This window comes from Coregonus clupeaformis, chromosome 20 (assembly GCF_020615455.1).
Source record: "Coregonus clupeaformis isolate EN_2021a chromosome 20, ASM2061545v1, whole genome shotgun sequence".
Lineage (NCBI taxonomy): Eukaryota > Metazoa > Chordata > Actinopteri > Salmoniformes > Salmonidae > Coregonus > Coregonus clupeaformis.
In genome coordinates, this window is record NC_059211.1 from 14500572 (window position 1) to 14525956 (window position 25385).

Genomic DNA, 25385 nt, shown 5'->3' on the forward strand with positions numbered 1-25385 from the left:
TTACATAAAATGTAATTTATTGGTATTTAATTTAACAGCATACCAACAGCATACCAATTTCATTAGTTGTTTTTGACGGTAAAACTATTTACAAAGGTGTGTTCAAATTTGATGATAGAAATTGTACAGTGTCATCTGTCTACAGGGGGTCAGAGGGACATGATCGGGTGGCGACAGGTGTTTGTGCGCACATGTACGTACAGTATGTAACCTTCGTAGTCTTCGTTGGCAACATCAGTGAAGATAACATTAGGTCATAATAACATGTCTTCTCTTCATACATTGTGTTCCATAGTTAGTTTCCCATTTTAAAGAAAAAAACTGTTAATGTGGGACCCCAACTGAGGAAATCATTGACCACATCATTTCCCCAGGTTGTTGTGCGGAATAAAACTTAACGATCAGAAAATAAATATAACCAAAACATTATTTGGAATCCATTGTAGTTTGTGCGGGATCTCATATTCATGCGTCTTGGGTGTTATTTTCCGAAGATCCTAGGACTTCTTCATTTTGCCTGCATGGGCACTGCCATTTTTGTGGTGACTGGAACTGTTGCTGGTGCCATTGCTGGTACTGTTCTCATGGTACTTGCCATTGGCGACCAAGGTGGTCCCGTTGGCCTTGTCGTTGAGGCTGGGATTGGTATCCTGCTTGGGCAACCTCTTGCCCTTTACGTAAGCCTGGTACCAGAAGTTGGAGAAGAGCACAAAGAAGAAGGTGCCGTACATCCAGATGAGGTGGATGAACAGGGGGACCTGGTAGTCACAGCTCTTCATGAAGTAATACTGGGTGGCGTGAAGTGACACCATCACAAACTGAACCTGTTGGATAGAGTTGGTGGAATGATGAGGAACAATATGGGGATGGATGTTCTGAAATGACACAGTGCTTACACTGATCAACAATGGTATTTACTACTTTAGTATTCTGCATCTACAACAGTCCAAAAAATCTAGTAAAGATAGCCTTTTAGAGAAACAACTAAAAACTAAATGGCCACGAAGACCTGGCAAAAGCTAACTACTCATAGTACAAATCCATACAGGAAATGACAAAGCCATATACATCCATTCAAACTAACAAAAACATACAGTGCCTTGCAAAAGTATTCACCCCCCTTGGCATTTTTCCTATTTTGTTGCATTACAACCTGTAATGTAAATTGGGGGTGAATACAGTATGTATTCACCCCATTTGCTATGAAGACCCTAAATAAGATCTAGTGCTTCAGAAGTCACATAATTAGTTAAATAAAGTCCACCTGTGTGCAATCTAAGTGTCACATGATCTGTCACTTGATCTCAGTATATATACACCTGTTCTGAAAGGCCCCGGAGTCTGCAACACCACTAAGCAAGGGGCACCACCAAGCAAGCGGCACCATGAAGACCAAGGAGCTCTCCAAACAGGTCAGGGACAAAGTTGTGGAGAAGTACAGATCAGGGTTTGGTTATAGAAAAAATATCTGAAACTTTGAACGTTCCACGGAGCATCATTAAATCCATTATTAAAAAATGGAAAGAACATGGCACCACAACAAACCTGCCAAGAGAGGGCTGCCCACCAAAACTCACAGACCAGGCAAGGAGGGCATTAATCAGAGAGGCAACAAAGAGACCAAAGATAACCCTGAAGGAGCTGCAAAGCTCCACAGCGGAGATTGGAGTATCTGTCCATAGGACCACATTAAGCCGTACACTCCACAGAGCTGGGCTTTACGGAAGAGTGGCCAGAAAAAAGCCATTGCTTAAAGAAAAAAATAAGCAAACACGTTTGGTGTTCGCCAAAAGGTATATGGGAGACTCCACAAATATATGGAAGAAGGTACTCTGGTTGTCAGCTTCCTGCTTCCCCTGTTTGTCTCCTGGCCTCTAGAGGTCAGCTGTGTTCCCCTTTGCCTTAGTTCTTCCTCATGTGTCCTAATTAGCTTATCCAGGTCACCTGTGCCTTGTTTCCCCTTGTGTATTTTAGCTGTGTGTTTTCCCCTTGTTTCTCACTTGGTTATTGCGTCCTGACTGTGTGTCTCCTGCTTTGTCTCACCGTGTCAGTCCTAGTAAGTTTTTGAAGTTATCTTTAGTTTGTTTTTCTCCCCTCGTGGAGTTGTTTTGTTTTGCCTCCTGTTTGGGAACATTAAATCTACTTGCCTGGAGTATTGCCTTGGGTGTTTTATTTGGGTCCTACAACATCTCCTCTGTGGCTAAGGGGTAGTACCCCCAGCTCTACACTTCTGAGACCGGAGTTCTAACCCGGATTGTGACAGAATAACCAAGTCAATCATGGACCCAGAAACACTCAGTTCCCAGGACCTGTTGGCGGTGATCATTCGACATGAGGCTTCTTTCCAGCGCCATGAAGCCGTTCTCAGCCGACAAGAGGAGCTGATGGCTAGACATTCTCAACTCCTGGCCGAAATGATGAGTTCCCTTCACCAGCTCTTTGAACGCCTCCTTGGTCCTCCCCCCTTCCCCCGGTCACCTCCCAGTGACGACAGGCCTTCTCGGTTGGCGGAGCCCCGACTACCACCTCCCAAGCCCTTTTCTGGGGATCCAAGCTCTTGCCAGGGTTTCCTCACCCAATGCTCCCTCACCTTCGAGCTCCAACCCTCAAGTTTTCCCACAGACCGTTCCAAGATTGCCTACCTCATTACCCTTCTTTCAGACAAGGCGCTCGCCTGGGCCTCTGCGGTGTGGCAGTCCCAGGAAGCCTGTTGTGACTCCCACGCTGCATTTGTAGAAGAGTTCAAGCGGGTGTTCGATCATCCTGTCAGTGGGCGGGAGGCTTCCAAGCGCCTACTGTCTCTCCGTCAGGGCCTCCGTAGCACGGCAGATTTTGCCATTGAGTTCCGAACCATAGCAGCAAGGAGCGGATGGAATGATGAAGCGCTGAGGGTCTGCTTTCAGGGAGGGTTATCTGAGCCCCTTCAAGATGAGTTAGCCACCCGTGAACCAGCTGAAGATCTCGAGTCCCTCATAGCCTTGGCCATCCGCCTGGACAATCGTCTAAGAGAGCGGAGAACGGCTCGCCGTCAGGTGTCTCAGTCCCAAGTTCCTCTGAGCAGCTCTGTTTCTCCTGTTTGGACTCCGTCATTCAGAGCTGCCCCGGCTCCTGAACTGCCCCAGGATTCCCCGGAGAGCATGCAGTTAGGCCGTTCCAGGCTTTCTTCCAACGAAAGGGAACGTCGCATGAGGGAGCGTCGGTGCCTCTACTGCGGGGTTGCCGGCCACTTCCGCTCCACTTGCCCCGAGCTTTCGGGAAACGCCTGTCCCCGCCCAGCTACAGGAGGGTTGTGATGGGGAAAATTAGAGCTCCTCCTACTAACGCGGTCCTAGCTATTACAGCCACTCTGTCCTGGGAGGGCCACCAGCATCGGGTCCAGGCTATGATCGATTCCGGTGCCGCAGGTGATTTTATGGATGTAACCTTGGCTAAGGAACTTAAGATCCCTACCCAACTACTTCCTCAACCCCAGGCAGTTACAGCCTTAGATGGCAGACCTCTGGAACCAGGAAAAGTTACTGAGGCGACTCAGTCCCTGCGACTTACCATCTCTCAACACCAGCAGGAGGAGACCTTCTATCTCATTGACTCTCCCGAGTATCCTATTATCCTGGGTCACCCTTGGCTATGCAGACATAATCCCCAGATCGACTGGCCTACTGGCACCATTCTTAGCTGGGGTCCCACTTGCCAACTCACCTGCATGCTTCAGAGTTCCTCAGCCCCTAGTACCCAGTTTCAAGAGTCTGTTGACGTCTCCCGAGTCCCCAGTGTTTACCATCGGTTCAAGGCAGTGTTCAGCAAGGCCCGGGCTACTGCCTTACCGCCTCATCGCACTTATGACTGTGCCATTGATCTACTCCCTGGGTGCTGCCCTCCTAGAGGTCGGATCTTTTCCTTGTCCTCCCCGAGCACGCAGCTATGGACACCTACATTAAGGAGTCCTTGGCAGCCGGCCTCATCTATGCCTCTACTTCCCCGGCTGGGGCGGGCTTCTTTTTTGTTGAAAAGAAAGACGGGGGTCTGAGGCCTTGTATTGATTACCGGGGACTCAACAAGATCACGGTTCGGAATCGATACCCTCTTCCTCTCATGGCCACTGCTTTTGAGCTGCTTCAAGGGGCTTCCATTTTTACTAAGCTGGATCTCCGCAATGCTTACCATCTCGTGCGGATCCGGCCAGGAGACGAATGGAAGACGGCGTTCAACACGCCCACGGGACACTATGAATATCGGGTGATGCCGTTCGGGCTCACCAATGCCCCCGCAGTATTCCAAGCCCTGATTAATGATGTTCTCCGGGATATGCTTAATCTGTTCGTCTTCGTGTACCTGGACGATATCCTCATCTTCTCGAGGTCACTGAAGGAACATGAGGGGCATGTTAGCCGGGTTCTCCAGAGGCTCCTTGACAATCACCTCTACGTTAAGCCTGAGAAGTGTGAATTTCATGTTTCTCAGACTCAGTTTCTCGGGTTTATTGTCACTCCCGGGCACCTAGAGATGGATCCCAAGAAGGTCAAGGCGGTCCACGATTGGCCCACACCTGCCACGGTCAAGGAGGTTCAACGGTTCATTGGCTTTTCTAACTTCTATCGGAAGTTCATCAAGAATTTCAGCTCGGTGGTAGCCCCCTTGACGACGCTTACCAAGGGAGGAGGGACCAAGATTCACTGGGGTCCGGAAGCAGCAGGGGCCTTCGAGGATCTCAAGCGCCGCTTCACTTCTGCTCCGATTCTGGTGACCCCTGACCCAGAGAGACCTTTCGTGGTGGAGGTGGACGCCTCAGAGGTGGGGGGTGGGAGCCGTCCTGTCACAGAGGGGTGCGGATGGGAGATTACACCCTTGTGCCTTCATGTCTCGCCGCCTGTCTGAGGCCGAGCGCAACTACCACGTGGGGGATCTAGAGTTGCTTGCGGTAAAACTGGCCTTGGAAGAGTGGCGCCATTGGCTTGAGGGGGGCTCAGCACCCTTTCCAGGTTCTCACAGACCACAAGAACCTGGAATATCTCCAACAGGCTAAGCGGATGAACCCTCGGCAAGCACGATGGTCCCTTTTCTTTAATCGATTCCAGTTCCTCCTGACTTACCGACCTGGCACCAAGAACGTCAAGCCGGATGCTCTGTCTCGAGTCTATTCTCCCGAGGTACAAGAGAAGCCCTTGGCATCGATTATTCCGAGGTCTAGGATCGTCGCACCTCTTCAGTGGGAACTAGAAAGAGGGGTACGAGAAGCTCTTGCCCATGAGCCCGATCCAGGCGGTGGTCCTGCCGGTCGCCTGTACGTTCCTCTCTCGGTTCGGGCCCGCGTCTTGCAGTGGGGTCATGAGTCGCCCTTGACATGCCATCCTGGCAGTGCTCGCACACTGGAGTTCCTCCGACGGCGGTTTTGGTGGCCGTCCATCAAGAAGGACGTGCAGGTCTATGTTGAGGCCTGCCCTGTGTGCAACCAGGGAAAGTCGACACGCCAGCGACCCCCAGGGACTGCTCCATCCCTTACCTGTTCCTCGAAGGCCATGGTCACACCTTTCTCTGGACTTTGTTACGGGACTTCCTCTATCCCAGGGCAACACCGTCATCCTTGTGGTGGTAGACCGTTTCTCTAAGGCTGCCCGGTTTATTCCCCTGCCCAAGCTGCCCTCGGCTAAGGAGACTGCTGAGCTCCTCATGAACCATGTCTTCCGGATATTTGGCATTCCCCTGGACGTGGTCTCTGACCGAGGTCCCCAATTCTCGTCCCGGTTTTGGGGGGCCTTCTGCAGGCTTATTGGGGCCACAGCCAGCCTATCGTCAGGATTCCATCCAGAGTCTAATGGCCAAACGGAACGGATTAATCAGGATCTGGAGACCACCCTGCGGTGTATGGCGGCCAGTAATCCCACGTCTTGGGCCACCTATATCATTTGGGCTGAATATGCCCACAACACCCTCCAGTCCTCAGCCACCGGATTGTCCCCCTTCGAATGCCAGTTCGGTTACAACCCTCCATTATTTCCAGAGGAAGAGGCGCAAGTTGGTGTTCCCTCGGCCCAGCGCTTTGTCCAACGCTGTAGGCGGACCTGGAAGAAGGCCAGGTGTACCCTCCTTCGGACCTCCCAGAGATACCAAAGTCAGGCTAATCGCCACCGCCGGACGGCCCCCTAGTTTCCGAGCTGGACAGAGAGTTTGGTTGGCCACTAAGAACTTGCCCCTCCGGGTCGAATCCAAGAAGCTTTCCCAGAGATACATCGGCCCTTTCCGCATTGCTAGAAAGGTTAACCCTGTTTCGTATCGTTTAGTTCTGCCTCGCTCCCTTAGAGTTAACCCCACTTTCCATGTTTCACTCCTTAAACCTGTCTTGTCTTCTCCTTTTGCCCCCCCCACAGACCCCCGCCACCTCCCAGGATCATAGACGGCCAGCCAGCCTACACAGTCCGCCGGATACTGGACTCCCGGAGGGTCCAGAACTCTCTGCAGTATCTGGTGGACTGGGAGGGCTACGGGCCAGAGGAGCGCTCCTGGGTTCCAGCCAGGGACATCCTGGACCCAGGGTTGATCCGAGATTTTCGCACCCTGGGGCCAGGGTGTTCTGGAAGGAACGTCAGGAGTCGTTCCTAGAGGAGGGGGTCCTGTCAGCTTCCTGCTTCCCCTGTTTGTCTCCTGGCCTCTAGAGGTCAGCTGTGTTCCCCTTTGCCTTAGTTCTTCCTCATGTGTCCTAATTAGCTTATCCAGGTCACCTGTGCCTTGTTTCCCCTTGTGTATTTTAGCTGTGTGTTTTCCCCTTGTTTCTCACTTGGTTATTGCGTCCTGACTGTGTGTCTCCTGCTTTGTCTCACCGTGTCAGTCCTAGTAAGTTTTTGAAGTTATCTTTAGTTTGTTTTTCTCCCCTCGTGGAGTTGTTTTGTTTTGCCTCCTGTTTGGGAACATTAAATCTACTTGCCTGGAGTATTGCCTTGGGTGTTTTATTTGGGTCCTACAACATCTCCTCTGTGGCTAAGGGGTAGTACCCCCAGCTCTACACTTCTGAGACCGGAGTTCTAACCCGGATTGTGACACTGGTCAGACGAGACTAAAATTGAGCTTTTTGGCCATCAAGGAAAACGCTATGTCTGGTGCAAGCCCAACAACTCTCATCACCCCGAGAACACCATCCCCACAGTGAAGCATGGTGGTGGCAGCATCATCCTGTGGATATGTTTTTCATCGGCAGGGACTGGGAAACTGGTCAGAATTGAAGGAATGATGGATGGCGCTAAATACAGGGAAATTCTTGAGGGAAACCTGTTTCAGTCTTCCAGAGATTTGACACTGGGACAGAGGTTCACCTTCCAGTAGGACAATGACCCTAAGCATACTGCTAAAGCAACACTTGAGTGGTTTAAGGGGAAACATTGAAATGTCTTGGAATGGCCTAGTCAAAGCCCAGACCTCAATCCAACTGAGAATCTGTGGTATGACTTAAAGATTGCAGTACACCAGCGGAACCCATCCAACTTGAAGGAGCTGGAGCAGTTTTGCCTTGAAGAATGGGTACAAATCCCAGTGGCTAGATGTGCCAAGCTTATAGAGACATACCCCAAGAGACTTGCAGCTGTAATTGCTGCAAAAGGTGGCTCTACAAAGTATTGACTTTTTTTTGTGTCTTATTTTGCATCTTCAAAGTGGTAGGCATGTTGTGTAAATCAAATGATACAAACCCCCAACATTTTATAATTCCAGGTTGTAAGGCAACAAAATACGAAAAATGCCAAGGGGGGTGAATACTTTCGCAAGACACTGTACCAGCTGGATGGCGGTCATGTACTTCTTCCACCAGAGGAACTTCTGGAATCGTGGTCCAGCCGCAGACAGGCCGTAGTAGGAGTACATGATGATGTGGACGATGGAATTCACCATGGCATGGAAAGAGCCCATTCCCCCTGGGGTAAAACACACAGAACACATCAAACCAACCCTGTCCACATTCCACTGGATCCACCAACAAGATACTTGTCTTCTAAGAGTTTCTTTAAATTAATGATTGAATGGGTGATGAGCTGTTTCTGGTCTATATTAACAGCTAATACATGACAGTCATTTATGTAGTTTCAGGATTCCTTCTGGGGTAAGCATGTAATAATGGGTAACACAAACACAATTTTAGAAGGCATGGACTTTTGGACTACTACACTTTAATTGAAAAGCTCAATTTTCTCCCAATTGTTTGTCTACTGCAAGTGGAATTGTCTTCCCACCATTTCACACACCCAGTATTACAATACCGGTCGGTAACATGACGATAAATGTTTTCTATTTTGAAATGTCAAAAGTTGAACTAGTATTCCAGCTGACTGGTAGCAGGCCAGGCAGTAGTGTGGACTGACCGGGAGCGAAGCTGACGCCCCACCACCAGGTCCAGGGCATGAAGGAGTGGTGGAAGACGTGCAGGAAGGTGATCTGGCCGTGTTTCTTCCTCAGAACGAAGAACACCTGACCCAAAGAGAGAAACACGTCAAATTCAGCGATGATCACCTCAACGTGAACAGAGGGAGTGTTAGAGATGATTGAGACATATTTGTATAAAAGACAGAACATACAGAGCTCCATGTACGTGTGTGGAAATATATCACATATGAATGTATATGATGAAATATTAGGTACGTACCTTTCTGATTTATATTTACCTGATTGAGATATATTCCTTTGTTATTAGTGTAACTTAGTTTTTAGCTCCCCCTCTTGCCCATTCATTGTACTGTGGTAAGTGTGTTAGTGATAGGATAGAGGCAGGAAGTTGGGCCTTCGGGGGGAGGGGAGTCCTAGCTAGATGTGGGAGTGGTATATTCTTTTGACCATACATACACAATATGGCCTGTTTATATACATGTATTTTTCATGTCAAGTAATCTATGCTTTAAGTTGATTGGAAAATCATTTTTTGTTAGATATAAGAAGAATAAACCTTTTTTGTGTTGCACCATATCCCTGGATCCCATTGAATGTTTTTGCCGTTTGGAAACTTCGAATGTGGACTGTATGCGTCCGAAACAACCCTGCTTCAGACTTGGGCAGTGGCTATGGTCAATTGGTAAGGAAGCCACTACAGGGAGAGACTGGGGAAATCCAAATCTAAAAGAAATAATCTGAAGTCTTACCGTGTCCAAGAGCTCAATGAATTTGGAGAACAAGAACAACCAGGCCACTCGAACCATCTAGTAAGGGAACAAAACATGAAAAGGTGAGAATTTGGACAAAACAGTCTAAAGATAGTATTGACACAGTGGATCAGTAGGAATATATAAGAATGTTGACCTTTTCATGCATACTTTCTTTCAAAGAAGATGCATCTCATGACCATTACGGGGAAACCATGTGTGAAGCGAAGATTCAACACTTACTCTAAGGCCTTTGGGGCTGTCCGAGTAATCAATTGCGTCACATCTCCATGTGTATGTTGTGGCCCAGCCAGACATCAAGAACTAAGAATACAAGAGGACAAAATCAGTTTAGACATGCTGTAGCTACCGGTAGTCAAACTAGATTGGTAGATTGGAAAGGACCCACACTGTTATTGACTATATGGGAGTATATCGGTCATCTTCATGTAAATCTCAAATCTTATTTACCTCTGTGCCTCCCGTCTATCTAGGCAATAGTAATTTAGCTAGTGTTCCAATTATCCAACACACTCTGGCCAAGGAGGCGAATGACCCATTTAGATAGAGCTGCCACATACCAAACACCCAATATACTGCCAGGGAATGACTGGCTCCAAGTTCTGTAGAGATGCCTCTCAAAAGAACCAATCAAGAACCCTGATCTTTGAGAAACAAGAGCTTTGCTTCACAGTGTCTCACCTCATAGACAATAAAGGTTGACATCGCCACCATGGTAAAGTTGTAGGTGATCATGGCCTCCTTGAGCTGAAAGGGCTTCCTGTTGGCCATGAAGCGAGGCCCAGCGACCAGCACGAAGAAGATGTAGGTCAGCAAGATGGCCGTCATGTTCACCGGACTCTGCATGAGTGGGTAGCCCCACAATCGCGGGTCTGAGAAATAAAACATTCTCAGAGTTGTGAAAATACACTACAGAACAGGTCTATGACCAATAAGTCATGTACAGCTTTCAAAGTACACAAAGCAGAGGTATAGTAAGGTAATTAACTATGTAGAAAAATAAATCCCTCACCTGTTCCCTTCATGAGGAACTCGTAGACCTCCATGGTTCTAGCACCAATGTCCTGGAGCATTTTGACTAGCTTCCTCCTGTGGTATCACTACCCAATCACCTGTGGAAGAGCAAATGGATTAGTCATGATGTCATTTTAATACTAGCTACTTGTCACGCCCTGGCTCTGGGGACTCTTAAATGTTGAGCCAGGGTGTGGAGTTTCTATGTTGTATTTTCTATGTTGTGTTTTCTAGATCGTGTGGATCTATGTTGGCCAGGGTGGTTCCCAATCAGAGGCAGCTGTAACTCGTTGTCTCTGATTGGGGACCATACTTAGGCAGTCTGTTTGGCACTAGTCGGTGTGGGATCTTGTTCCGTTTAGGTTTGTGTTGTGTAACCTAGGACTTCACGTATCGTTTGTTTGTTGTTTTGTCGTGAGTTAAGTACTAAATAAAATGTACGCTTATCACGCTGCGCCTTGGTCCGTATCTTCAGTAAACGAACGTGACACTACTACACTCAGCAATTACAATATACCGTATATAGAGGTAAGTGTAATATGCTACTGCAATACCCTTACGTACTGACTTACAGTGCATTCGGAAAGTATTCAGACCCATTTACCTTTTCCACATTTTGTTACATTACAGCCTTATTCTAAAATGGATTAAATAAAAAAAGTGTCCTCATCAATCTACATACAATACGCCATAATGACAAAGTGACACATTTATTCAAAATAAAAACAGAAATACCTTATTTACATAAGTATTCAGACCCTTTGCTATGAGACTTGAAATTGAGCACAGGTGCATCCTGTTTCCATTGATCATCCTTGAGATGTTTCTACAACTTCATTGGAGTCCACCTGTGGTAAATTATATTGATTGGACATGATTTGGAAAGGCACACACCTGTCTATATAAGGTCCCACAGTTGACAGTGCATGTCAGAGCAAAAACCAAGCCATGAGGTCGAAGGAATTGTCCGTAGAGCTCCGAGACAGGATTGTGTCGAGGAACATATCTGGGGAAGGGTACCAACACATTTCTGCAGCATTGAAGGTCCCCCAAGAACACAGTGGCCTCCATCATTCTTAAATGGAAGAAGTTTGGAAACACCAAGACTCTTCCTAGAGCTGGTTGCTCGGCCAACCTGAGTAATCGGGGGAGAAGGGCCTTGGTCAGGGAGGTGACCAAGAACCCGATGGTCACTCTGACAGAGCTCCAGAGTTCCTCTGTGGAGATGGGAGAACCTTCCAGAAGGACAACCATCTCTGCAGCACTCCACCAATCAGGCCTTTATGGTAGAGTGGCCAGACGGAAGACACTCCTCAGTAAAAGGCACATGACAGCCCGCTTGGAGTTTGCCAAAAGGCACCTGAAGTACTCTCAGACCATGAGAAACAAGATTCTCTGTGAAACCAAGTTTTAACTCTTTGGCCTGAATGGCAAGCGTCACGTCTGGCGGAAACCTGGCACCATCCCTACGGTGAAGCATGCTGGTGGCAGCATCATGCTATGGGGATGTTTTTCAGCGGCAGGGACAGGGAGACTAGTCAGGATTGAGGGAAAGATGAATGGAGAAAAGTACAGAGAGATCCTTGATGATAACCTGCTCCAGAGCGCTCAGGACCTCAGACTGGAGCAAAGGTTCACCTTCCAACAGGACAACGAAACTCCCCAAATACAGATGTGCCAAGCTTGTAGCGTCATACCCAAGAAGACTCGAGGCTGTAATCGCTGCCAAAGGTGCTTCAACAAAGTACTGAGTAAAGGGTCTGAATACTTATGTAAATGTAATATTTCCGTTTTTTATTTTAAATACATTTGCAAAAAATTCTAAAAACCTGTTTTTGCTTCGTCATTATAGGGTATTGTGTGTAGATTGATGAGGGGGAAAAACAGTTTAATCCATTTTAGAAAAAGGCTGTAATGTAACAAAATGTGGAAAAAAGTCAAGGGGTCTGAATACTTTCTAAATGCACTGTATATGCTATGCTATAGCAATACCTTAATGTACTGACTTTACAATGTCATTACAGTGTCATTACCCAAACATCAGTCATGGTATTAAACATAACAGGGCTACCTGCATCAAATTATTAATTTTGTATTTGTCAAAACCATCAACCCTTGTTACTCCCAAACACATCAAATACAATAGAACGTCATAGCATAGCACTACTATGGCATCACTTTACAGCCTGTATTTTATTTGGTTTCCTGACATGAGAGAATGAGAAAGGAAATGTGTGCAGTTGATGGTCCTTGTTCAGCAGCAGAGTGCTCTGGTTCTGAACAACTATCACTGACCCAAACGGGTTGTCATCACTGACCCAGCTTTCCACATTCTGCCCCCCACATCCCAGCATACCTTGGCCCTGTCCCGGGCGCTCGGCAGACATGGCCTGACAGTAGAGGGGAGGGGCTACAGTGGACAGATAAGCATCTCCATCCCACAGCACAGAGGCAGCCCTCGCCTCAGTTTGGGACTGCCAAGTACAGGAACCAGGCCAAAACACAGAACAATGGAAAAACTCTCCCTCTCTGCTCTCCCAAAATGACCCCGACCATGAGAGAGAGAAGGCAAAGGCAACAGTCTTTGATGTTTAAATTTGTTCTAAACCGGACTCAAGAGATCAAGGTGCAGACATAACTACACTGACTGAAGAAGGGAGATCAAACAGGCTTATTTAAAGACACGTTACCTCTGGAAACAAACAGCATAACACAGGTTTGACGGTTTTACCTCAAGGTTTATAAGGATAATTGGACTGAAGACAGTTGTTCCACAGACTGACACTTTTACCTCAGGTTTATCAGGAGAATTTGACTGAACTCAACGACCTGCAACTTTTATCATCTACCAAACTAGAAGTACTTAATAAAACAAACAGTAACCATCTGATATTTGGATGAAAATGAAATACTTTGATAAAGTAAAAAAGTAAAGCTGTAAACATTTGTGTTAATATGTTAGTTGTTGTTGAAAACAAGGAATGGTTTTTCAAACATGAACAGGTTTGTGTGTGTGTGTGTGTGTGTGTGTGTGTGTGTGTGTGTGTGTGTGTGTGCGTGTGTGCATGTGAGTGTGAGTGTGTGAATGTTGCTGACTTTCAGATGGAGTTTCATGACTCAGAGTTTTGACAAGCAGGTCTGAACCAATCATAGACATCCTATGTTTCACAAGTTTGGACAGCACAGTATACAGTAGAGCACAGCAGAGTACAGAACAGTAAAGAAAAGAAAAGTAGAGTGTATTCAGTACAGTAGAGTAGAGTACAGTAGGGCACAGTAAAGTAGAGTTTAGTTCAGTACAGTAGAGCACAGTAGGATACAGTACAGTAAAGTACTGTAGAGTATGGTTCAGTGCAGTAGAGTAGAGTATAGCACAGTAGGGTGGAGCAGGGGTTCCCAAACCTTTTCACTTGGGGCCCCCCTTCCAGCATTGGGGCCCCCTGCAAGCGCGTGCACGCGCCACGTCTATTTCTATGGGCACAAGCACTGTTCATGACACAAACTGTTCACACCTCTCTTGTTGGTGGAGATCATTTTTCAGGTTTGAATCTTATTTCCTGCAATTCTACACATTCTGTCATGGGGTGCAAAGAAAATTGAGCTGTTTTTACGCTAATTTTCTTGCAATTCTATACATTTTGCCATGTCTAATGTGTATTCATGTCATATTTGAGTGACTCGAAAATTAAATGTATAAGGGCTAAAAAAACTAAATAAAAAACATTAGCTAACATTGGCAAGTTGATCTGTACATTTCAGGCTCTGTCGTAGCCGGCCGCGACCGGGAGACCCATGGGGCGGCGCACAATTGGCCCAGCGTAGTCCAGGGTATGGGAGGGAATGGCCGGCAGGGATGTAGCTCAGTTGGTGGGTTCGATTCCCACGGGGGGCCAGTATGAAAAATTAAAAAATAATAATGTATGCACTCACTAACTGTAAGTCGCTCTGGATAAGAGCGTCTGCTAAATGACTAAAATGTTTTTTAAAAAATGACAAGTTAAAAATAGCTCTCTAATGTATGCAATGACTAACATGACAAGAGGAACTGATGATGCACTACCCAATTTCGAAATTTCGCCTTGTGCATTCTACTATTACAACTTTAAAGAGAAAGTTTAAAGCTGGACTGAATTCCTTAAAAAAATGTATTAATAATTTTTTGGGCGGGACCCCCTCGCCACCCCTGCCGACTGTATTGTATACTTAATTAAACTCAACTGCACTGTACAGTACTCTAATGTACTGTACTCTACTATACTGAATTCAACTGTACTTTACTCTAATATACTGTACTCTACTTTGCTCTACTGTACTGTACTCTACTGAATTAAACTGTGCTGTACTGTGCTGTCCACACTTGTGACACATAGACAACGTTTCATTGTCATTTAGCTTACTGGGTACATTGTTACAATGGGGATGATTGTCAGATTGGGACAAGCAACCCTGACATCAATGCTAATTAAGATGCTAGTTACCATGGCTTGACCTAGGAACTCACAATTAGGCTTGAAATAAAGCTTTCCCTTTCCTCCTTTCAATAAAAGTAATTGTTTATGTATACTCCCATCATACAACTATTTATTAAAGAAATAACAAGCATATGAATATTTACTTTCACCAATGAAAAATACAAATATTCCTCTCACCTCAATGTTTTGTGATCCTGACCTTAATTGGCCACATGGATGACCTCTGCTATAGACGACACACATTTTTATCTTGAAATTATTACTCCAGATTTGGAGTCACACTCAAAATTAAAGTGGAACACCATACTACAGGCTGATCCAACTTTGATGTAATGTCCTTAAAACAAGTCTAAATGAGGCTCAGTAGTGTGTGTGTGGCCTCCACGTGCCTGTATGACCTCCCTACAATGCCTGGGCATGCTCCTGATGAGGTGGCGGATGGTCTCCTGAGGGATCTCCTCCCAGACCTGGACTAAAGCATCCGCCAACTCCTGGACAGTCTGTGGTGCAACGTGGCGTTGGTGGATGGAGCGAGACATGATGTCCCAGATGTGCTCAATTGGATTCAGGTCTGGGGAACGGGCGGGCCAGTCCATAGCATCAATGCCTTCCTCTTGCAGGAACTGCTGACACACTCCAGCCACATGAGGTCTAGCATTGTCTTGCATTAGGAGGAACCCAGGGCCAACCGCACCAGCATATGGTCTCACAAGGGGTCTGAGGATCTCATCTCGGTACCTAATGGCAGTCAGGCTACCTCTGGCAAGCACATGGAGGCCCCCCAAAGAAATGCCACCCCACACCATGACTGACCCACAGCCAAACCGGTCATGCTGGAGGATGTTGCAGGCAGCAGAACGTTCTCCACGGCGTCTCCAGACTCTGTCACGTCTGTCACATGTGCTCAGTGTGAACCTGCTTTCATCTGTGAAGAGCACAGGGCGCCAGTGGCGAATTTGCCAATCTTGGTGTTCTCTGGCAAATGCCAAACGTCCTGCACGGTGTTGGGCTGTAAGCACAACCCCCACCTGTGGACGTCGGGCCCTCATACCACCCTCATGGAGTCTGTTTCTGACCGTTTGAGCAGACACATGCACATTTGTGGCCTGCTGGAGGTCATTTTGCAGGACTCTGGCAGTGCTCCTCCTGCTCCTCCTTGCACAAAGGCGGAGGTAGCGGTCCTGCTGCTGGGTTGTTGCCCTCCTACGGCCTCCTCCACGTCTCCTGATGTACTGGCCTGTCTCCTGGTAGCGCCTCCATGCTCTGGACACTACGCTGACAGACACAGCAAACCTTCTTGCCACAGCTCGCATTGATGTGCCATCCTGGATGAGCTGCACTACCTGAGCCACTTGTGTGGGTTGTAGACTGTGTTTCATGCTACCACTAGAGTGAAAGCACCGCCAGCATTCAAAAGTGACCAAAACATCAACCAGGAAGCATAGGAACTAAGAAGTGGTCTGTAGTCACCACCTGCAGAACCACTCCTTTATTGGGGGTGTCTTGCTAATTGCCTATAATTTCCACCTGTTGTCTATTCCATTTGCACAACAGCATGTGAAATTTATTGTCAATCAGTGTTGCTTCCTAAGTGGACAGTTTGATTTCACAGAAGTGTGATTGACTTGGAGTTACATTGTGTTGTTTAAGTGTTCCCTTAATTTTTTTGAGCAGTGTATATAAAAAACATGGGGAATTGGAAGTGATGCAGACAATTACATTGATGGAAGTTACAATCTATTTTCAATATTAAGCTGATCTACCCCCAAAAAAATTTAAAATATATAAAATAAATAAATAAACAAATAAAAAATAAAAGAATGTCAAACAACACTGGTTTTCAAGGGGACAACTTAAGGTAAGTGCTTTGTTGAGGGTGGCAAACACGCAAACGTTTTTTGTGTGTACATGTCAACAGTTACTATTTCATGCACTTTCACACCATTTGAAACTTTAACCAACATGATTTATTTAAGTGGTGTAAATGACAACCTGTGACCTACTTAAATTGAACCTAAGACAAACAAAAGTTTGTCAACACTAGGTTAAGGGAACTAGCTTAGGTATGCACTATTCTAAATGGTGTTGAATAGCAAGCCATTCCCTTTAATCTGTTTCAGCATCTATACTCTTTCATAAGGAAAATCCAGTGTCTTGTTCTTTTCATTTGACAGTGATAACCCACTGGGCAAAAACTGGTTGAATCAACTTAGTTTCCACGTCATTTCAACTAAAGAAATCCATGTGATGACGTTGAATCAACATGGAAAACTGATTGGATATGAAAAAAGTAATCGACGTAAGGGAATTGTCTTTTTTTCACCCAACTTTTAACCTAAATCCAATGACATGGTGACATTTTTTGTTTATTTCACATTGCATTCACGTTAGTTGACAACTCAACCAAATGTAAATCAAAACTAGACGTTGAACTGACATCTGTGCCCTGTAGGAATGAACTTGAAGTTAGCAGCCAGCCATTTTCAGACCAACAGAGCTTTCTATAAAAGGAATGGCCTAATCATCTAAACTGCAAACAAAACTGTATGCAAAGGTAACTGGCATTAGGTTATCTGTACTTCTCTTGAACTCTGGTAAAGGTGAGGAGTACCACTAACTGTAGCCACAAGGCATAGCAAATGCACCCATCGAAGAGGCAAAGGAATGCCCTGTATGCGAGATCCAATCTAGTGGCCGATGGCACCTGCACATTTTGTTCACCTGGATACCTTCAAGGACCAGTGGCGATCCGTCATTCAGGGCAGGTGGGGCGGAGCCCCACCTGTTTTAAGCCCCACCTTTTAATGTTATTTTGACATTAATATGCGCCACATGTCATTTTGCAAACAATGTAAAACAAATAAAAATAAAACATTGAGTTAATAAAGCTGCATACAAACATGGTCTCTTTTTGCTTTCTTGAGTAAGGCAGCTTCAAAATGCAGGTGTTTCAGCCTAGCTCAGTGCTTTCTGTGGCGGTCGGGCAGCCAGTGGAAAATACAGAGCGTAGGGGTTGGTAATGTTCTCTAGTTGCGCCGTGATTGGGTAATGTTCTCTAGTTGCACCGTGATTGGCTCAATGTTCTGTCACTCATGGGGACATTACATCTTGGGTGGCAGGTAGCTTAGTGGTTAAGAGCATTGTGCCAGTAACCGAAAGGTCGCTGGTTCTAATTCCCGAGCCGACTAGGTGAAAAATCTGTTGATGTGCCCTTGAGCAAGACACTTAACCCTAATTACTCCTGTAAGTCGCTCTGGATAAGAGCGTCTGCTAAATGACTAATTAATTAATTACATCGTCGCCATATCTAAAGGTAGAGCTCCAAAATTCAAGCCCCTTGGGTGCTGCCATAGAGTTACATTAGAAGTGCCCATCCAAGAAGGCTCAAGGTCATTGGCCACAGATAAAATGACGTCAAATCACACTATATTTACAGTAGCTTTGATTGGACTGATCATGTCAAAATCTTAGCTAGCAGTCATCATCATGAATCAAGTCGACAATCTACTGGCAAATGCTTTTTAATCCTTGTCATATGAAGAGAAATAATGAAGAGAAATTATAGAGAAAACGTATCGGTGCTCATCAGCCATTGGACATAAACATTACACAACAAGATGAAAATCACAAATTCAACAATGAGTGGTTTGGAAGGAATTAGTGGCTAACTGCAAGCATCGCAAAGCAATCACTAGCCTGCTATTCAGTGGAGTGGGTTTGCGGTTCCAAGTCTGGGTTTAAGGGTCTCTTTTCCAAGCTTAAGAGGATAAACATTCAACATTGGCCATGCTGTCAATCCAGCATGATTTCTGCTGCGCTCAAAACAACTGTAAACTCAGAACTGAGAAATCTGACTTCAGTGAGTTCAAGACAACTGGGAACTCGGGAAAAAACGAGGTCTGACTGGGAAAATACCTTTTTAGCTATAAAAAAACAGGGGGTTACCTGTTTTTAATGTTATTTTGACATTAATACGTGCCACATATCAGTTTGCAAACAATGTAAAAAAAAGAGAAGCATTGAGTTAATAAAGCCGCATACAAACATGGTCTCTTTTTGCTTTCTCGAGTCAGGCAGCTCCAAAATGCAGGTGTTTCAGCCTAGCTCAGTGCTTTCTGTGGTGGTCGGGCAGCCAGCGGAAAATACAGAGCGTAGGGGTTGGTAATGTTCTCTAGTTGCGCCGTGATTGGGTAATGTTCTCTTGTTGCGCCGTGATTGGCTCAATGTTCTGTCACTCATGGGGACACTACATCGTCGCCATATCTAAGGGTAGAGGTCCAAAATTCAAGCCCCTTGGGTGCTGCCATAGAGTTACAATAGAAGTGCCCATCCAAGAAGGCTCAAGGTCATTGGCCACAGATAAAATGACGTCAAATCACGTTATATCTACAGTAGCTTTGATTGGACTGATCATGTCAACATCATACTGTCAAAATCTTAGCTAGCAAGCTAGCAGTCATCATCATGAATCAAGTCGACAATCTACTGGCAAATGCTTTTTAATCCTTGTCATATGAAGAGAAATAATGAAGAGAAATTATAGATAAAACCTATCGATGCTCATCAGCCATTGGACATAAACATTACACAACAAGTTGAAAATCGCAAATTCAACAATGAGTGGTTTGGAAGGAATTAGTGGCTAACTGCAAGCATTGCAAAGCAATCACTAGCCTGCTATTCAGTGGAGTGGGTTTGTGGTTCCTAGACTGGGTTTAAGGGTCACTTTTCCAAGCTTAAGAGGATAAACATTCAACATTGGCCATGCTGTCAATCCAGCATGATTTCTGCTGCGCTCAAAACAACTGTAAACTCAGAACTGAGTAATCTGACTTCAGTAAATTCAAGACAACTGTGAACTCGGGAAAAAACAAGGTTTGACTGGGAAAATACGTTTTGAACGGTCATCCAACTCGGAATTGCAAGTTGGGAACTCGGGCCTCCGACCTGAAGATCACTGACGTCATCATGATTCGACCTTGTTTTTTTCAGAGTTCCCAGTTGTCTTGAAAGCACCATAAATCCAGAGAATACCAGACTTTGATGACAAAATTTGTCCACGAAGGACCACCGCGCCACCTTCCTGTTCAAGTGAGCACAGCACAACAAGGTGAGTTCAAAAATGTATTGTATGCTGCTGCATAAATTATGTAATATGCCAGGGAGATACAGTATCTCACAAAAGTGAGTACACCCCTCACATTTTTTGTAAATATTTGAGTATATCTTTTCATGTGACAACACTGAAGAAATGACACTTTGCTACAATGTAAAGTAGTGAGTGTAAAGCTTGTATAACAGTGTAAATTTGCTGTCCCCTCAAAATAACACAACACAGAGCCATTAATGTCTAAACAGCTGGCAACAAAAGTGAGTACACCCCTAAGTGAAAATGACCAAATTGGGCCCAAAGTGTAAATATTTTGTGTGGCCACCATCATTTTCCAGCACTGCCTTAACCCTCTTGGGCATGGAGTTCACCAGAGCTTCACAGGTTGCCACTGGAGTCCTCTTCCACTCCTCCATGACGACATCACGGAGCTGGTGGATGTTAGAGACCTTGCACTCCACCAGCTTCCGTTTGAGGATGCCCCACAGATGCTCAATAGGGTTTAGGTCTGGAGACATGCTTGGCCAGTCCATCACCTTTACCCTCAGCTTCTTTAGCAAGGCAGTGGTCGTCTTGGAGGTGTGTTTGGGGTCGTTATCATGTTGGAATACTGCCATGCGGCCCAGTCCCCGAAGGGAGGGGATCATGCTCTGCTTCAGTATCTCACAGTACATGTTGGCATTCATGGTTCCCTCAATGAACTGTAGCTCCCCAGTGCCGGCAGCACTCATGCAGCCCCAGACCATGACACTCCCACCACCATGCTTGACTGTAGGCAAGACACACTTGTCTTTGTACTCCTAACCTGGTTGCCGCCACACACGCTTGACACCATCTGAACCAAATAAGTTTATCTTGGTCTCATCAGACCACAGTACATGGTTCCAGTAATCAATGTCCTTAGTCTGCTTGTCTTCAGCAAACTGTTTGCGGGCTTTCTTGTGCATCATCTTTAGAAGAGGCTTCCTTCTGGGACGACAGCCATGCAGACCAATTTGATGCAGTGTGCGGCGTATGGTCTGAGCACTGACAGGCTGACCCCACACCCCTTCAACCTCTGCAGCAATGCTGGCAGCACTCATACGTCTATTTCCCAAAGACAACCTCTGGATATGACGCTGAGCACGTGCACTCAACTTCTTTGGTCGACCATGGCGAGGCCTGTTCTGAGTGGAACCTGTCCTGTTAAACCGCTGTTGCTTTTCAGTTCTTTGCCATGAGGTGCCATGTTGAACTTCCAGTGACCAGTATGAGGGAGTGTGAGAGTGATGACACCAAATTTAACACACCTGCTCCCCATTCACACCTGAGACCTTGTAACACTAACGAGTCACATGACACTGGGGAGGGAAAATGGCTAATTGGGCCCAATTTGGACATTTTCACTTAGGGGTGTACTCACTGTTGTTGCCAGCGGTTTAGACATTAATGGCTGTATGTTGAGTTATTTTGAGGGGACAGCTAATTGAGACTGTTATACAAGCTGTACACTCACTACTTTACATTGTAGCAAAATGTCATTTCTTCAGTGTTGTCACATGAAAAGATATACTCAAATATTTACAAAAATGTGAGGGGTGTACTCACTTTTGTGAGATACTGTATGTATACTGTAGCTAAGAAAGTAATACTAAATGTGTGTTGTGTAGTAATCTGTTAGTAGCCCACGTGCCTCACCCTAATAATTTGGTCCCTTTTCCTGCTCTTAATTTCGCCTACTGTTCTGACCTGGTGGTGCACATGTAGCCTGTAGCCTGTTTTAGATAAATGTAATCATTGAATTTTGTAAGGGCTTTCATTGTCTGCTTTATATGCCCCCTTTATTTATCCTACGGTTCTGACTTTGTGTACAGGGAGAATACTGTAAAAACGGCCCACGTTCTGAATTCTGTCGCTGTACATTTCAAAAGTGCTGAACAAACAGTTATATTGACTACGTCTGTCCTAGCTCGCTCATTAATGTCTTAATCAAAATTAGGGATTGCCTCTTATCAGTGGTGGAAAAAGTACCCAATTGTCATACTTGAGTAAAAGTAAAGATACCTTAACAGAAAAATACTCAAGTAAAAGTGAAAGTCACCCAGTAAAATATTACTTGAGTGAAAGTCTAAAAGTATATGGTTTTAAATATACTTAAGTATCAAAAGTAAATGTAATTGCTCAAATATACTTATGTATAAAAATAAAAGCAAAAGTATAAATCATTTAAAATTCCTTATATTAAGCAAACCAGACGGCATTATTTTCTTGTTTTTTAATTTACAGATAGCCAGGGGCATGCTCCAACACTCAGACATCATTTACAAACGAAGCATGTGTTTAGTGAGTCTGCCTGGTCAGGGGCAGTAAGGATGACCAGTTTTTATCTGACAGCATCATCACTTCAATCTGGCCATCTCTACCAAATGCTTCAAGACATACCAATCACATGAGCTCACTACAAACACTTTAGCTTTGAAACGCCACTCAAGACTCCCTACTGACAATGTAACAAAGCTTGCTGAATGTTACTGTAAAGACTTCCATGAGAATTTCCTCATTGTGTTGTGACTGCTAAGTCAGCAATAGTCGTTCCCCCAGCAGACAGTGGTGGATCACAAGGTGGCAGGGCCGGAGTTATGGGCGTGCCTTAACATACCTGGCCCGCCCTACGGTACCTCCTTGCCCATCCAAATAAAATATTGAAATATTTATAATTTATTTGACCAAGACGCTCGCCGACAGAAAGACCCATCATTGTCAGATAAAGCATCCAAGCAAGCGAAACAGCGCCTCTCTGTCTCAGTATGTGTAGTCCATGTATCTGATGCTGTCTGGACTAAAAGAGTATGGCATGACATTCTCTTTTTTGCCAGACCACATCAGATACATGGGGCTACATATTGTAAGACAGAAGGGTGCTGTTTTAGTCGATTGGATGCTATTTTGGACTAACATGCGAAGGTAATCTACTTTTTTAAGTTATTTGTTTTTTACAATCAGATCATGCCACATCGAAAGATAGGCTAATACATTTTTACAGTTAAGTTGCATGTCGTTACTATAAAACCCACAATAGAACAGCTAAAGCAGTCATTTGTAATGCTCATTAATTTAAAAAATGTATAACTCTGCCAATTTTTAAATCATGCCCTCCTCTGTCCTTGACTTTCCTAAATAAATCTATAACACACACTGTCATTGTTCTAATCTTAATATCACAAACAGAACTGGTGTTATAAACTGTTTTAGGAGGGCATGTCATTTTTTATATGGTTTTCCCGTTGCCCCTTCTTCTCCCAATAGTTGAAGAGGCCGTGCCCAGTTGAAAATCACCCCGATAATTACCTCGAAAGGAAACCGAAACTATAGCGAAACTAATTTCACACATATAATAAGAGATTAAATAATTAAGTAGGCTCAAGTATGATGGGGAAGAATTGATGAGTTGATGAACGAAGGGAAGCGAATGATGCATAATTATGTGATCACCAATTGTGAATGAAGAACAGGGCGGGCCATTCTAATGTATTGATCTATTCTAATTATAATCTCAAAATGTTATGTGCTCTATCAGTCTACTCTGGCCTACTTGGAGTACACAAGAGAGCGTACGTAATTTACAATGGCAAGAAGACCAAGATGAAAGGATGCACTCGTTAGCATTGCTACAACATCTGAATGAAAATGACTCTGATGGTGGGGAAGAAATAAATCATTATGACATAGCTGATGAGTATTCGTCTGATTCTGAAGCTCAACCTGAACCTACACCTCTGAGGCCTAAACGCAAAAAAGCCAAAACTGTGCGCACTGAGCAGGTGCCCACGCCACCACCAAATGAAGCGGTGCGAGTGTAGAAAGGACGGCACGGTTTGGAATAGAACAAGCCGGTGAGAATTCTACGGGCTATTATCAGCACAAAATGTCATCACTGAGGGAGCAGGCCCTACATATCAAGCAATAAATCAAATCAGCAATGCACTCAACAGCTTTCGTTGTTTAGGCTATGTGACATGTACATGCTCCAACTGATAATTGACTTTTTGACTGCTGTCATATCAACACTTATGTTCATAATACCTGATTGTTTTTGTGATGATTTTCACTATTATCAAGCACACTTGGCACTTGTAATGATGTTTAGGCTACTGATGTTTTCATCTTTTGACCATGCATCTTGCTGACCGTGCACATTGGTGGTTGGGTTTTTTATTTGTATTTTGTTGTTATAAAAATAAGCTTATACCGGGTTCCAACACCAATGCTTTCTGTTTCATAGTTGTAACAAAGGCACTCCACAAATACAATTTATTGAACACTTATTGTTTTTAATTACACATTTTTTAAATGTATATATATCCACATAGGAGGTTGAGTGAAACAAACTTGCCCCCCTATGGAAATCAAATCACCTTGACCAGAGGGTCACAAAGTCCATGTGCTACACTACCTCAATTCCATGAAAGAAACACCATATATGCCTAGCTAACCTTACTGTAAACAAATAGACAAATGTAGCCAATTGATTTACCCCTTTTTGGTATTCTGGTCCTCAAACACTAAACTCTACAGGGCTGCAGAGAACAGTCATAAACCAGGAGGGCAGCGACTGTCAGATCACCTCATCCCTCCCTGCTCCAGAATTGATGGAGGAGATATTTCCTCGAAGCTATCAACCACGACCTATCATGTGATGATAAGCCATCTCGAAACCTTGGCCTGTCGCTATTCTCTGTGACTTCACTATTGACATTGAAAACGCAGAGGAGAGACGGAGGAGAGGGAGAAAAACGTCCACAGGGAGAGGGAGTCAAGGAGGAGCCCATTAGAACAAACACACAGTGCAGCATCTGTTTAACAGGAGTGTCTGCAGGGCTGCTCTACCTACTGTACACACACACCAGGTTTTCTACCTCCACACACACACACACTCACACTCACACACACACACAACGTCCAAACAGCGTCTCTCTGTGTTTACCCCAGCTGGTTAAGACACAGAACAGAGCCATTCCCTGAGGTGATACAATACCTAAAACCAACTTAGGGACACAAACCCGACCGGTAGAAACCATTGGCTCAACAAGTGGGCCAAAATGAGAGAAAGGTAGAGAGGGGTTAGAGTTAGTTTCCTGGGTACTCCATCTTGTGCTAATTGGGCGGACTTACCTCGTCGTTGCTGTGGTTTACTTCCTGTTCTCCTCAGAGCGGGCTAATGGATGCCAGTGTGGATGCCAAGTCCTGTTCGCCGCAGAGAACAGCTAGCTAGCTCTCCCTGTCCTGATGAAGAGAAGGGCCAGGACAGCAGTCGAGGGAGAGATTTGGAGAGAGAGGGAGGGACAACGAGAGAGAGAGAGGAGGGAGAGGGAGTGAGTTAAAGAGATAGAGGAGGGAGAGGAGTTAGAGAGAGAGCAAACTGACAAAGTGTGACTGGTACTGCTGCCCTCCAAGTCCCCACCCTCCCTGTCACACAAACACAGTGGATGAATAACGAGTTCAGAAAAGAGAGCGAGACATAGAGAGAGGGAGTGCAAGGGAGAGAGAGAGAGAGAGAGGGAGGGAGCAGTGTATATGTGTCAGTGAGAGTGCAAGCCGGACGAGTGAGAAAGTAAAAGCAAGAGGGAGCTGGCCTTCTATTTCAACCGGCGGTGTGAAAAACCCCAAATAGCAAAA

At 45.2% G+C, this 25385-nt stretch overlaps 1 protein-coding gene across 1 annotated transcript; it reads right to left on the minus strand.

The window, feature by feature from the left end:
- On the minus strand, positions 1-25385 carry LOC121533732 (elongation of very long chain fatty acids protein 1). Its single transcript, XM_041839918.2, has 8 exons — positions 24882-25385; positions 10147-10246; positions 9816-10006; positions 9357-9437; positions 9114-9170; positions 8343-8448; positions 7762-7898; positions 1-824 (listed from the first exon to the last, which is right to left on the minus strand). The coding sequence occupies exons 2-8, from the start codon at positions 10205-10207 to the stop codon at positions 498-500; spliced, it is 960 nt and encodes a 319-aa protein (XP_041695852.1). The 5' UTR covers positions 10208-10246; positions 24882-25385; the 3' UTR covers positions 1-497.